This window comes from Varanus komodoensis, unplaced genomic scaffold (genome assembly GCF_004798865.1).
Source record: "Varanus komodoensis strain SLA01 unplaced genomic scaffold, ASM479886v1 scaffold42, whole genome shotgun sequence".
NCBI lineage: Eukaryota > Metazoa > Chordata > Lepidosauria > Squamata > Varanidae > Varanus > Varanus komodoensis.
The window spans coordinates 4,264,312-4,279,540 of record NW_025335972.1 but is presented as its reverse complement, the minus strand read 5'-3'; the positions used below and the strand labels follow the sequence as shown (position 1 = coordinate 4,279,540).

At 47.2% G+C, this 15,229-nt stretch overlaps 1 protein-coding gene across 2 annotated transcripts; it reads right to left on the bottom strand.

The window, feature by feature from the left end:
* Positions 1-1,463: 1,463 nt before the first annotated feature.
* LOC123030106 (intercellular adhesion molecule 1-like) lies at positions 1,464-14,878 on the bottom strand. 2 transcript variants are annotated; one of them, XM_044443719.1, is made up of 8 exons: positions 14,824-14,878; positions 12,123-12,272; positions 10,555-10,623; positions 6,052-6,303; positions 4,903-5,220; positions 3,837-4,115; positions 2,037-2,281; positions 1,464-1,596 (listed from the first exon to the last, which is right to left on the bottom strand). In XM_044443719.1, the coding sequence occupies exons 1-7, from the start codon at positions 14,861-14,863 to the stop codon at positions 2,088-2,090; spliced, it is 1,302 nt and encodes a 433-aa protein (XP_044299654.1). In that variant the 5' UTR covers positions 14,864-14,878; the 3' UTR covers positions 1,464-1,596; positions 2,037-2,087. The 2 variants fall into 2 exon arrangements, with proteins under 2 accessions (XP_044299654.1, XP_044299655.1); XM_044443720.1 differs by lacking the exon at positions 2,037-2,281.
* Between the last annotated feature and the right edge of the window lie 351 nt (positions 14,879-15,229).

Genomic DNA, 15,229 nt, shown 5'->3' with positions numbered 1-15,229 from the left:
CAGTGCAGGACAACAAGTCAAACCATCTCTCTCAGATGGCTGTCCAGCTGCATCCTGAATGCCTCCAGTGTGGGAAAGCCCTACAGCCTCCCTAGGCTCCACTGACATACTGCTCTAAAACTCAGCAGTTCTTCCTGCTGTCCGGCTGGAGTCTGGCTTCCTGTAACTTGAAATTGTTATTCTGTGTCCTGCACCCTGAGATGATTCAGAAGAGATTCTGGCCTTCTTCTTTGTGACAGCCTTTCAAGTACTTGTAGAGTGCGATCATATCTCCCATCAGTGTTCTCTTCTGGCAAGTAAACATGACCAGTTCTTTCAATCTCTCCTTATAGGACTTTGTTTCCAGTCCCTGGATCATCCTTGTTGCCCTCCTCTGAACCCTTTCCAGCTTCTCTGCATTGTTCTTAAACTGTGGTGCCCAGAACTGGGTGCAATACTCCTGATGAGGCCTAACCAATGCTGAATAAAGGGGAACTAGTACTGCACATGATTTCTATTAATGCAGCCCAAATTAGCATTTGCCCTTTTTGAAGCCACATATTGTAGATCACAAAGTGAATCTTTGTGAGATCCTTCTCACTTGCAGTATTGTTTAGCCAAATATCCCCCATCTTGTAACTGCATTTGGTTGCATTTTACTAGATGCAGAACTTGACATTATCCCTTATTAAATTTAACTTGGTTGTTTTCAGCCCCACACTCCAACCTATCACAGTCACCTTGAATCTCCTTTCTGTCTTCCAGGGCATTAGCCATCCCACCCAGTCTGGTGTCATCTGCAAATCATCCCCTGAACTTCCTCATCCAAATCACAAATACAAATGTTGAAGAGCACTGGGCCAGGGCTGAACCCTGCAGTGCCCCACTTGTTGCCTCCCTGCAGTCTAAAAAGGTGCCTTTGGTGAGCACTCTTGGAGTCCGATTTTGTAGCCAACTGTGGCTCCACCTGATCTAGCCCACTTTTAGCTAGTTTGCTACTCAGGCACTTTGTTGAGATATATTACAGTGTGTCCGCAGCATTCCCACCGTCTCCCAGGGAGGTCCTCAAAAATGAAATGAAATAAGATCGGTCTAGAAGCAGTGGGGAATAGTGGGGAAGGATAATGCTGCAAAGCTGGGGCCAGGAGGAACTCACAGCTTGCCTGGTCCCATCTTCTCTGCATTAGGCCTGAGTGTGATTCCAATTTTCACGAACTTTTCTTTATAATGGTGGCATTTTCCATGAACTAAGTGACTCCCAATGTTTCGTGTGTTCTACAGTGTTGCTTGCAAGTTAGATATTCATACAGTAGGAGCTCTGGTATCATATCAAGCTTTTTTGAGCTCAGATAGCTTCATATAGCTGGACGTCCACATGGTGGGCATGTCGTGAGCGGAGCCGGCTGGTGCCAGAGGTCAGACTAGATGGCCAAGGAGACCCCTTTTGACTCGCTCTGTTTTCTATGTTTCTATGTTTCTATATTTATTTTTTTCTGCTTAGTCTTGTTCTTCCAGAGGATCTCTACCTGGAGACCAGAGAGCAGATGAAGAAGACCCCAAGTTCAGCAGCTAGCACAGCTATGGAAGCAGCAGCCACAATTAGACCTGCATATGTTTCTGAAAAGTGAGAAAAAAGAAAAAAGGGGAAATCTCCCTGGATCACATAAAGGCAAATGACAAATATCAAGATCCTAGACAGAGAAAACCAAAAAGAGCATTTATCATATCACTCAAATAGGTCAAGGTTCTCTGGAACATGCATGGCAAATCTGGGAGGCTTTCACCAAATTGGGCTTTATACTTCTCAATCAGAAGAGGTGTTAAAACAGATGGAATTCAGGGTCACTGCTATACACAACACCAATTTTCTTTGTGTATGAAGTGCCAGGAGTTCCCAGTTTTTTGTACTGGGAGGCACATCTGTCATGGACACACTCCCAAAATGGTCTCCCTAGGAAGCAGAGCTCTTCACAAATACACTTGCCCAAGAACCAATGTGTGTAGTAGAAGCGGGATTTGAGTAACAAAATATCATTCCTCCAAAGTACCATTCCTACCTAGAGCTTTCTGCTCCAGCAGCCATTACACAGAAGGCAAACTGATGTGGTTCAGGGATGAGCGATTTGATCGAGAAACTGAGGGATTTGATCACAGCAGAGGTGGAGCCTCTCCGCCCCTTTGAGCAAGGTCACAGTGAGATTTCTGCTAGAGATCATCCCTATAACATGGCACTTCAGGGCATAGACCCAGCTTTGGTCTGGTGAAGACTTTTGGAGTTCTGCTATCACCTGCTCCAGAAGGTCTGAAATGGCACATAAGGCAAGAAAAAGACAAAAGGAATTGGAACAACTGCTGGACTTCCATTTCAGGGGAAGCTGGAGCTTTGCTCTTCTCCCCTGCCAACTTGATCAAGACCTGGATGGGCTGAATACCCCCTAATAGTGCCTTCACCGATCCAACTGGGCCTATTAGGACTTGCAACATTCTCCCCATCAAGCCATCCCCAGATTTTGGGTCCAAGTTGCTTGCAGCATGATCAGGCATGACACATAGCCCTGGAGATCTGCTGGGCATTATTGTCAGGTTGAGCTGGTATGGCAAGTAGCATGGGAAGCGTTTGTAATATGAAAGATAATTTAGCTTGCTGTCCTGAGCTACTCCCTTCCCTCCTTTCCCTCAGGCTCCAAGACACAGGGCAATCCTCTCTAATGCAGATATTTATTGAAAATACACAGCTAAAAGACAGCGTAACTCTAAACAACCTTCCATCAAGCTGAAAATATAAGCCTCTGCTCATGTAAAGAACTGAACCCAAACTGGAAACTTGTTCCCAATTGCTCCCTTTCAATAATTCTGTGACTCTACACTCAGGGTGGTTCTCATTGGTGGACAGCCAGCTGGAGAGATCTATGGAAGCTTTCCACTTGAGTAGCTCACCTCCCCTGATGCTTCATCAGAGGATAAGGGTTGGGTCCTGCACCTGCTTGCCCGCCTCTCTTGAAACCCCTCCTGTCTGCTCTTGCACTTAGCCTGAGAAACCACAGGACACAAGCCTGAAGGAGCTCCAAGGCTTCTGCCCCTCCTTGCCTCCTCTTTCTGTTCAGAATCCAATGACATATCTCCCTGAAAAGTCAGCAAAGAGTGAGGGTTTGGCCCACTCACTACACTTGCCTTCTCCCATGGCAATCATGTGCCACAAATGGATTAATATAAAAATGTACTGGAAGGTAGACTAATACAAAACAAGACAACAAACACACATGCAGGCTTAGTGGGCCTGTTCGGACAGCTGGCATTAATCTTTCAGGGCCTGCTAGGAGCCCGGATAGCAGCACTCCACCACCATTTTGTGTGTTCCCTCATGAACCCCTTGGCTCGAAAGGGTGCATTTTGTGAGCTAGTGTCAGAGTAGGTCACCTGAACCCAGGTCACCTTGCAAATACTTGTAGGTATTTTTATTTATTTTACAGTTTTTATTTTTCGGGAAAAGGACATTAACTTACATTCAACATGAACTTTTGTGAGGGGAATCCTGAATCCTTTTGTTTTGGTGCAAGTTTCACATATGCATTGAAGGCTGGTGGTGCCAATGCCACAGTTGGGCATGAGCTCTAAACTGGCTACACAATCTGAGTCACATTGTACCACCAGTCACCACCAGCTATATGGGAATTGGAGCAGTAAGTGTGCACTACCAACACTTATTAGTGCCTAACCCTGGGATAAGCTTACAACTCACAATTTGGACCTGCATTATAGCACAATAAACCTGGAAATTGATTCATTCGTGGACATTGATTACATGTCCAAAGACCCAGGAACTGAGATGGGCTAATTCCAGAGTTGTGATTACTCACTGTACACATTCACTGTCTTCTCAACCCTTCGGCTCACTCGCCCCAGAGAGACTGTGCAGAGCAGCGTGTGTTCTCCTGTGGACGAGGAAGACACCAGGGCCTGCGCGCTCACGCTGGACCCCGACACACTTGTGCTGAGGTTCCAGCTCTTCCCTGCAAACTGCAAATCAAACTGGGCCTCCTCAGCTGGGAAAACTCCAGACACATGGCAGTGGACAGCCATCGTGGTATTGGTCTCCATGGAAAGCGGGGCTTCCAGGTGGGGATCCGAGGAAAAAACTGTCAAGACAATAACAGAACCATGCCAGTTATCTAAACAAGAAGCGCAGTCAAGATAAGAACTTCCTCAGACAGCAGTTGGTGCTGGTGAGCCAACAGAAATGGAGTCAAACTGTGCCGCTGAGAAGCAAGAGCAGTGTATCAACCTGGGTGGGGCATCCCTGAGGTCTGCAAAAGTCCAAAAGTAGTTTCAAGGACAAACCCAATGAGGTAAAAGCACCTTCAAAGACCAGCCCGGTTAGGCATAGCCGTGCCCGTCAGCTAAGAAACGCTGCTGACCACTGGCTGCCTTCCCTGGTTGCTCTGGCTGATCTTCAGCGGTACATTCTTCACACATTGCCAGCTTCAAGAATAAAATGAAGGATCCCCATCATCAGTGGGACTCTGAAGCCAAAGGAGACTTTTCCGGAAGGTATCCTAAGAATGGCCAATGTGGGGGAAAGCATCACCACTAAGGTAGTAGAGAGTGTGTGCCATCAGCATGTGTGAGTAGATTCATGGCTGTAGGCAGAAACTGAATCCCCCTTTCCTTTTGTCTTGCGGCAAGTTTTGTGTATGCGTTGAAGCCTGGTGTCGGTGGGTCTGGGTAGCCACCCCAGATTTCAGCTGAATTTTCAAGAAGCTATCCCTGATGCTGAACCCGAACCCTTCCCCCAGATTGGGTCAGCACCACGGAGAGTTCCTGGACAGTTTGGCATGGGCTTCCAAGTGGCCGTGCAATCCGAGTCGCATTGCACCACCCGTCTCCACCAGCTACGTGGGAACGGAACGGGCGGCGGGCACTCACCGACTGCTGCTAGTGCTTCACTGCTGGATGTTTTTTCCAAGAGTGGCCCATCAGGTCTCAGATCCAGAGCTGCGTGGCAGGTGAGTTCCTTCCCACGGTCAGCCTGTTCGGCTGTTACGTTATGCCTTAATACAGCATCACCAGCTTTAGCTTCAGCATGAGACTCAAATGTCTTCGCCAGAACTTTTTCCCCTGCTTTGAGCAGGGTAATGGTGAGATTCCGGATGGGGGCGACGTTGGAAACTCGGCAGGACCAGGTGTATGCCTTGCCCACCTCCATCTCTGGCACCGGGTCCATCGCTACATGCTCTGGAGCTCCTGGAAGAGAATGAAGGTCTGGATCAGTGCAATTAAGAGGCAGCGGGTGAGCAGAAGAGTTACACTTCGGAGCCTCTCTGCGCATCACAGTGGCGAACACAGGCTGTCCATTTGAACCCGCACATCACGGCTGCTCCGTGTGTGCCTGGACAGCCTGGCTTATTTGAGGCTTAAGCCATCCTCAAGTAAGCCTGGGCCAGCCACGGGGAGTGAAGCTTCAGTGAAGAAAATTAGGTGGTGACATGCAAAGGAGTGAAAATGGCCAACTAAATTATGCAGCTCATAGAAAATGTGCCCAGTCTACATAATATAGTAGGTCACAGAACTTGATCTTTTCCAGGAAAAAATCTACTCGTAAGTTACCTTGATACAGATTTTTTTTTTAGTGCAAAGAACATATCATCTTGACCATAGATATAAAGCTGGTTCAGCAACAGGCAGGATAAAGTTAGGATACCAGGGAATTCCAAGGTCCAGGCAAATCACAAAGGAGAAGGGTCAGCGCCAGCTAGGCCAGCTTCTCTGGCGGAAGAGCTCTGAAGCCAGGATCCCAGGTCCCTTGCTGGGAGAGAGCCCTGCATGGCACCCTGAAGGGCAGTTCCCAGTCAGACCAGTCGTGCCCCTGCTGGGAGCTGTGGCCTAAGCTCTTTCTTCCTCGCAGCTTCCTGAGCAGCCGCTTTCCCTTCTTTCCCAGGGAGACCCTGAAGGTGGGATCCCTCCCTTGGCTCCAGCAAGTAACCTCCACCTTCCCGCTCGACAAGCAGCACTCCCAAGCACCAGCGTCCCTTCAGGGCAAGCTTTTACCCCCAGCCAGGCTGAGATGCGACTTACGGTAGACCGTGATCACTGCGTGTGGAGGGTTTATGTTACTTGTACACTGAGCATAGCACAATAGGGTGGGTGCCCACTGACTGACACTGGGGATATTAAAGGCTTTCCATGTGCTCCCATTTCCTGCAGGAACCGGGTCTAAGCTGCTCTCAAGGATGATTCCGTCACAGTTGGAGCTGCAGTTTATCACAACAGAGCCTCCAAATTCCACGACAGTTTTTTCTGGCCAAACACGGATGAACTCTGTAGTTCCTGTAAGCAAGTACACAATTTGCATTACAATACGATAAGAAAATACTGATTTCACCCCAGTTTTGTTTTGAAGTGCTTCAAATCATCCAGTACAGTTTTCTCTGCTTTTACATATGTCTACTGTTGTATTCACACGTAACAACATACCATAGTAGCATGGTGAAATGTGTGGTGTATTTGGATTCCATTAATCACCATGGAGAACCAATGGTCTTTTCTAAGGTTTATATGTTTCCACACTGCTTCTTGTTATAATAATAATAATAATAATAATAATAATAATAATAATAATAATAATAATATGAGATGCCAATCATACTGTGTTTCCATGTTATCCCTGTTTTGGCCAGCAAGCTCGGCAGCAAGAGCAGATGGGGAGACTGCAACCATCTAGCCACCATTTTCCACTGCCCTGCTCACCTAGCAATGCCTGAGTTGCCACCAGAGGTGGCGCTGACTGTCCGTGCACTCCTAGTCTTCCCTCCTGGTGTGCCTTCCAATTCCCGGCTGCCCCCTCCACCCCACTGTGACTCCACTGCCCTGCCATTTCGCCACCCTGCCTGCCCCTTGGCCAAGCAGCTGGAAGCCTTCTTGCCCTCCTCATGCTGTGACACTCATGAGGACTTGCCTCTCACGGGATGCCCTGAGCACCGTCCCCAAGTCCCCGCCTCTTGGGTGACACGAAGAGAGTGTGCGAGGCCTTGCGCAGGAGGTGGAGCCGTGGGGGCTGCATACAGGGCCTCACGGGAGAAGCAGTCCAAGCACGGGAACAGTGCTCAGGGCCTCGCCCAGGCAAGTGTCCCCAGGACCCTGTGTCTTCTGCTCTGCCTTCTGCTTTGCTTGCTGTGTTGGGGACTCTCCGCAAGCCCTGCCACCACCGTCCCGACAGCCTGCCGGCAATGTTCCCCAGGCAGTCGCCCAGATGGGCGTCCTTGGAGAAGAGAGCCTGGCAGGGTGGCTCTCCTGGGAATGCAGCCCCCACTGCCACCCTCACCTGCACTGGGAGGCAGCCCCAGCAGCGTGTGTGTGACCTGTGCGTGGCAGGGTGAATGTCAGGCACATCTGCAGCAAGGCGTGTGTGCCTGTGGCATGTGGATGGGTGCTTCTGCACAGGCACGGAGTGTGCTGGCCGTGGGGGATGCTGCTCTGTTACTCCAATGGAGCAATGTGCTACTCCAGTGATTAGAGGGGGCTCCACTGAGCAGCCGGGGGCAGGGGGAGCAGCCGGCTGAGAACACACCCAGGGAAGTGTGTGGGCCAATGGGGAAGAGGCAGGTGGGGTAGGCAGGAGCAGTGCACACTGGGATTGATTCCCAGCTGCAGGGGCTGCGGGGATATGTTTGGAGGGAAGATGGAGGTCTGTGGTAACTGCTCATGAGTAGTTACCTCATGAATGTGTGAACACAAGACACAAGGTAAAATAGGTAACCAAATGGTATTGCTTAGCATTATGTGAGAACACAATTTGCTGTGCCCATCTCCAATGTCATTTCACAGGAAAGTAAAATTCTCATAACCTGCCAACTACATGTGTTCCCATATGTTTGATTTTGTGTTCTTAGCTTTTTGCACTGTGAAGTTCAATTCCCAGTGTTTGTTTCCATTTCTGTTAGCCCTCTGCTAGAAGATCCATTGCTTTTGCACCCACTTTCTAAAGTGAAAGTAAGATTCAAGAAGGAAACATGTACTTTGATCTGGTGAGCATAATGTTCCTGTGTTTTGCAGTGCAGGGCATGTGCAGAAGCAGAAGGAGCTGGTCCTCAGTTTCTCTGACTTTGGCCTAGGTCCAGAGTCCCACCAGCTCTTTGCTGCAGTTTTCTAACATCCCTAGCAGTTGCTGAGAAAGCTCCTGCCCCCAGGAAAGGCGAAGGAGGCCGCATAGATAGAATTGTGGTGCCAGTCAGCCCACTTAGGGCAGCAAAGCAGTGATCAGGCCAGTCGCTGAAGCATAAAGGAGGAAAGGCCGCCCTTCTGCATCAACGGCGAAGCAGCCGGGACAGTTGTCTACACACAACTAGTGGTAGTGTGAAATTGACAGTGCCCCAGGGGGTAGTAGAAGGAGCAGCAACTAGTGGTGCCAAAGCAGCAGTGCTCACTGGGATTGTAGCATCCCGATAGGTTTCCCTGGGAATCCCTGCTTGCATATACCTCCCCCGTCTCAATGTGTCTGTTTGTATGTGCATGTCCATCCCCTGGCCAGTCATTCTTCATTGTTTGTTTTTAGCTGTTTACAATTTTTAATGCTTCTTTTGAGAAGATTTTATGGTGTTTTCATTGTATTTTACTGAATAGTTTTTATGTACTGCCAGTCTTTGGGCTCCAAGAGGTTAAGGATCCCTGCTCTGACCCACAGGTGGGGAGTGCCACATCTAGAGCTTCAGGGGGATCTTGAGGGCTCTCTGAATGATTTGCCATAGATTGGCAAGGATTTCTCACACTCACATTTTCAATGACAGTGGCAACAAAAGGGTTTCCTGATCCTACTCTAAATTAGACTGCTGCAGTGGAGAAAGCTTGGGATAGCTAGGAATGGATGTTTTGTGCCAGGCCCCCAAGCTCTGTTCAGTTCTAGCACTCAAAATAATTCAAACTCATATCATCCCAAAGGTTTGTGTTTGGTAACAGGCTCCAACTGATAAATCTCAGGATCCTTTTGAAAAAAGAATATAGATCCCACAGGCTTGTGACCAGACCAGCCCTGCTCAGAACCTCAAGAGCAGAGTCAGTACAGCACAGCGCAGAAGTGGGGTGGGGAGATCTGGGTGCCATTTCCTCTCAGACACATTTCTTCTAGGAGTGACCATGGGCCCCTCAGTATCTTTCAGCGTAACCCACTTTGTGGCAAGGATAAAATTGGTAACCCCAAGTACATTGCCATGAGCTCCTTGCAACTTGAATGTATGAATGGGGCTCTTGGTGAAGAATTTGGGCAGAGTACAACGACCACTTCTGATATACTTACTCATTGTGGTAATTTATGGATCTCTGGGAATTAACAGTCTCTCTGCATCTGATCTCCGCACAGTTTGCTAGACAAATGTGTTTCTTTAGCCCATGTGATATTGCGCTCTGTTATGGCTGTGATAACAGTCTGAACTGGCCATACTCCCTTACAGAATATTTACAAAGTTGTGTAGATTAGAAATGTTCTCAGGAGCCCTATTTGGAAACTGAAACTAGCTGAGCCAACTGCACTGGCTTGGCCTGCTCACTCTTTTGCGTCAATAATACCACTTTCTCACTGAGAAGTGCTTGTTTGTAGTTAACTAATCCAGTCATTATAACTCACATCAATCTGTCACCCGGTTGATAGCACTAGAGTATAGGCTGCTCTGTTTGCTCTCCTGGCAGGAGTACAGAAAAATGCAACCTGTTTGTACGGGAAAGATTTAATGGTATTGATATACTGCATCCTTCCCTAACTGAATGCTCCTCTGTTCACATCAGCCCAGCTTAACAGGGACAGTAGCTCAGCCTTCCCCAGCCTAGTACCTTCCGTTATCCGGCCTGTGGCCATATTAGCTTGGAAAGATGGAAATTGCAGGCTGGAAAAGGCCGCATCGTATGGGTACCATTAAAGTTTGTCTATGTTATTTACAGGCTGCTCCATGAGAAAAAGTTCTCCAGGCAGCTCATAAAATAGAATGCAAAGTATGCAACAATACCATACAAATATAATAAGATGGAATGCAGCATTCAAACATTATCGAAAAGCAGAGCAGAAAATAAAAACCAGCATGACTAAAGCCAAAGTCGGAGGGTGTAATCCTTTCTGCCCCAGTGATGCTGTCCACATGGACATGCGCATTCACCTGCATATACACACCACAAAGGCACCAGCGAACCCGATATGGATTGGATCCTCCTTTCCTCACTGGAGCTTAGGTGGAGAGGGAATAATCTACATCAGCATTCCCAGGACACAGATTACATTCCTCTGGTTTAAAGGTACAATAAGCCTGAAACGGCCTGGGAAAATAAAAAAGGCTTTGGGGCTACAGTGATATTAGAGTAGGCAACAGCAGACCTTTCAAAAGAGCTCTGACCATAGAAATAATATGAAGTGATGATTGATGATGACAGGAACTCTACGACTGACCAAGAAGGCCCTCCCTCTAGTAGCCAACCGCCATGTTCCACAGCTGAGGAAAGTCTCCAATTTCAGATAGGTACATATCAGAAGGAATGATAATGGTCAGCCCCAACACCTTAAATGGAACTAAGCTCAGCATGCAATTGCAAGGCACTTACCTGCAAGTGTTGGGAGGAGCACAGCACACCACAAAAAGCCAGTACAGGGCTGCCAGGGTCTCATCGTGGCTGGTAAGAAAGATAAAGAAGCAATTGATTAAGTTACAAAACAATTTATGCAAAGCCTGCCGGCATCTCTGCACGAGGTATCAATTATGCACCTGTGATTCCTCACAGTAGCTTGTAGGCCATCGTCCTACAGGGCCTCTCTCCTGCCTTGTAACCTTTTCTGTGGCTTTAAAAAATAGATTGAGGAAAAGGTAGCATTATCTGGAAATTACAATATGAGAAGCTTGTGTATTCCTGCAATTCTGGTGTACCAAAGCACCATCTTGTGATTGTGTGATGAAGCACACAGAAAGGCAGAGAAAGAGGGTGGGTGGTGGAGGAAGACATCTGTCCCTCAAAGAATCTGGAAGCATTGGTAAAGGGGGGGGGGGTAAAAACCTTATGTAGGGAAGCTCTATTGCAGATAAATCCCAGAGATACCTGTGAGGTTAAATCTTATGCTCTAGAGAAGGGTAATCGCTGGTCACCAGCTCCAGACCCAGAACCCATGCATGGAGCTCTAGCGACACTTCAACAATACCCTGAATTTCAACCTATTTGAAAGGGAAACGTAGCTTTCCCCAGATAAATAATAGTTTTGGGATAATATTGAGAAATCTTCATGTGCTCTACATCAAGTGTCATTGCCCAGAAATCTTTGGAAAGGAAAGAGTCCTACCAGTCAAACAAAATTCAGGTGTGCAGTGTGTGTAGCTCTGAACAGTTTGGAGCCAAGATGATGCAGGAGCAGTCATTCACCACCATCTTCTTCCTGCCTACCTCCGAGTGCTCCGCCAGCCTCGCACACATGCATGCATGCAAGTCTTCCCTGTTGCGGTTTTCCAGGATCCCTCCCTTAGTGGCTGCATTTCCCTCCAAGCTGGAATTGTTTCTCTTTCAACAGGTTTTAAGGCTTACAGTTTTCATGCCACTGGCTTTTGTATTATATCTTAGACTGATGCTATTTATGGTAGTGTTTTTAAATTTGCACTTACGCTTTTTGTTCTCTAGTTTTTGTTCTGTGTTCCTTAACCTGTGGAGCAGCACTAAGTGCCTCATGAACAGAAGAATGGCGTATAAATTACATATTTTCTGGCTAGCTATTTTTTATGTTTTTCCTGTGTCTTTTTAAATGTTCTGTCCATTGACTTTATATTTTAGCTTTTATCAGTTTTTCAGCCCCTTTGAGGAGTTCATGTATACATACATGAGAGAGAAAGAGAGAGAGAATTTTAAGTAGCACACCAGAGCCTACAGATTTCCCCCATTTTTTCATCATATATTAATGTCCTCCCATTGCAGTAGGAAAATTATCCCATGTTATCCTTGTATGAACCCTGTGAGGTGGCCTAGGCTGAGAAAGTGGGTCTGGCCCCGGATGGTCCAAGCCATCTCTTCTAAAGGCAGCAGTTTTGCTCTCATGTTCTCCCCCCAGTTCAGAACAAGCCAGTCTCATGGCAGGGCCCATGCACTGTCCCTGTACATTAGAAGCGGTGATAGCAAAGGCCATCATCACTTACCTGCAGTGGCAACTGAGGCAGCCCAAAAGAGAAGGAGCTCCGAAGTAAGACAAGGATTCAGCTGGTGCTCTGTTCTTGCAAGCAGATCTTCTGCAGGACAGAGGACTCGGTGGCTTCTGCTCTTGCTGCTCTCTGGGCTGTATATTCTTTCTGCATGCGGAAGATAAGTGAGCAGGGCTTACTTATCCTGCACAGAAACCAAGTCAGGTCTGTAGGGTGGACGGGGAAGCACTGTGGTGTGGTTTTCAGGCAAAAGCTCTCTGACAGCCAAAGCACGGTGACTTGGTGTGCTGTTGTGAACGGACCGCGCTGCATCCACATTCTGTTCCTTTTTTGACGAAGACGAGCATCCTGCTCGTTGCTCGTCTTCAACATCACCTCGTCCCTTGAAGCCCTTGTGCCATCGGTATACTTGTGCAGATGATAGTGCAGCCTCTCCATAAGCTTTCCTCACCATTTTCAAAGTTTCTGATGCACTTTTACCCAATTTCACACAAAATTTTATTCGGTACTGTTGTTCCAAACTCATTTGCATTTTTCTTAACACAAGGCACTTGAGCAGGGTGTCCAGAAAAGTCTCAACTCTGGCAGGGCTGCAATGCAATTGATCAGTGTTCTAACGTATACCTACCACCCCACCCCAGTGACCATGGCCCGCTTCTCCCTTCACAAAGCCCTTCTCAACGTAGGAACTTCATTCTCATTATATTCTGGACACACCTCATATAGTTTGGCTAAGATTTGGGAGAGCAAACAAGAGCTAAGAAGTAGTACAGGGGTTGGACCCAAGAGGCATTTTTTAAGAGATCTGAAACTTCCAGTTCTATCTGCTTAACAGGGCAGATAACTGGAACTCTTTTCAATATATTCTCAAAAGACATTTACTCCAAGTGAAACCTACAACAACTGCTAATTACCTCATGAACCATGAGACTGAAGGAAAATCTTGAGAAGCTTTTCTACATGAAACATTATTGTGAGCTCAGGATCCCACACTCATGGTTGTTTGTACAGTGCTGTCATTCCCCCCCCCCCCCATTCCTTACAACCTTTTTTCTAGATGTAGGAAAGTGAAGTATTATTTGGACATGTGCTAAAATGTTCATGTTCTCGTGTAATTCTGCTATATCGTAGCACCACCTACTGTGTCATGTAGTGGAACATATGGAAAAGCAGAGAAAAGAATTCCCTTGGGGGTAAAATGGGTATAAAGGAGTCAATCTTAATTGTGCAAAGAATTGCACAAAGAATTGCACTAAACAGTGGGCTAAAAGCCTCATGTAGAAAAACCCAACAACTTAAAATAGAAACATAGGAAGGCCCAAGTGTCCAATCCCATCTCTCTGGATGGGCTCTCTTGAGGGAAATGGTTTGCATACTGACTGAAAAAGTTGTATACTCACTTTTCAAAATTCCTCTGAATATTTCTATACCACCGTTCCAGAGGCTCTGGGCAGTTGTGAGGTTCCGAGGCAGCATCAGGACTCCCTCCTCTGGCCAGAGACCAGAAGAGCAGCCCTGGTAGTTGCAGGACTGGGCTCACAGTCAATTGTGGCCACCTGGACTGCTACAAGCACCACCTGGGAGCCCTGAGGAAAAAGCTATATAAGAACCGGCTCTTCCCTCCAGATGTGGCTTTAGTAATAAAGAGGTTTTTTTAGGTTGTTGGATTTCTATGTGCCTTCTAGAAGCTGTTTCTAGAAACAGTGCCACCTTGCTCCTGCTTCCCAGTCTTCACCTGCTACACCTTCTGCTCCAATCCCAGGTACCTGCTTCTCCTGTTTGCCTTCCTGCCTTTTGACTCCTGACCAGCTTTGACTACTCTTTGCTATTTGGACTGACTTTGTACTTCTGTTACTGGCCTGCTCTGGACTGCTTGAGTGTGATTTGGAATAGGCCCTCATAGTGTACTGGTTGCCTGGATCCTGGTGCCCTGATCTGATACCCAGCTGCCCACACCCTGAGCCGTGACAGCAGTTTACAAGAAATTGAACCAACATGGAGTAATATTAATACAACCTATTAAATAAAACTGGTATGAGAACTAATTTGGGTAGAATTGTTGGAAGATGTATGTTTTTAACTACCTCTTAAAGGCAGGAATTTGGGAAATCAGATGCATCTGTCCCTGCAAACCATTCCATAGCTTAGGGGCAACCACTGAAAAAGTCCTCTGGGTAGCTGACATTAATCTTATAGAAGCCAACTTGAGAAGATTATCCCCAGGGGACCTTAGCTAACAAGATCGAATGTATGGGCAAAGGCACGCCTGAAGATATTTTGGACCCAAGCCAGGAAGGGCTTTAAAAATAATTACCAACATCTTGTATTGCATCCAGACGCATATAGGCGGCCAGTACAAAAACTTTAAAATAGGTGATATGTGGTTTCTCCATGGTACTAGTTGTAGTTTTTGAGTAGGCACAAGGAGTACATGCAGAGTGCATTGCAGAAATACAGCCTAGAACTTACCAATGCATACACTACCGTTTACAAGTTATTCTTCTCCAGGAGGGGGTGCAGTTGGCGAATCAGCTGAAGCTTATAGCAGACACTCCTGGCCATGGTGTCTACCTGAACTGACATCTGAAGGGCTGGGTGAAGTAGTGCCCCAGACTGGAACACAGTCTTTCAGGAGGAGTGTAACACACCTCTAGTTAACACACCTCTACTCTGGATTTGGACCCTTAACAGCAAGTACCTGTTCTGTCTGGATTCAACATCAGTTTGTTTTTCCTCATTCAGCCCATCACCAGCTTCAGGCAGTAATTCAGAGAGGTGCCATCTCTAGAAGCAGCAGCAGATGGTGGTAAGAAGTAGATCTGGGTGTCGTCAGCATACTGATAATATCCAGCACCACTCCCCCGGATGATCTCTCCTAGCAGTTTCATGTAGATGTTATAGGAGACAGAACAGAGCCCTGCGGGACTCAGCAAGTCAGCTCCTTTTTAGAGGAGCAACAGTCTCCAAACATCACAAACTGGAACCGACCTGAAAGGTAGAAATGGAACTGCTGCAAAGCAGTGCCTCCGATTCACAAGTCCCTCAGACAATCTAGAAGGATACTATGGTTGGTAGTATTGAAGGCCACTGAGAGATCCCACAGA

Bases quoted from the DNA above. Each gene is read 5' to 3' on its own strand.
- LOC123030106 (XM_044443719.1), bottom strand. From the start codon at position 14,863: ATGAGGAAAAACAAACTGATGTTGAATCCAGACAGAACAG. The intron at 5,221-6,051 runs GTAAGTCGCATC...ATTCTCTTCCAG, and splicing joins CGCAGTGATCACGGTCTACC to GAGCTCCAGAGCATGTAGCG. The intron at 4,116-4,902 runs GTGAGTGCCCGC...TTGTCTTGACAG, and splicing joins TGAAGCACTAGCAGCAGTCG to TTTTTTCCTCGGATCCCCAC.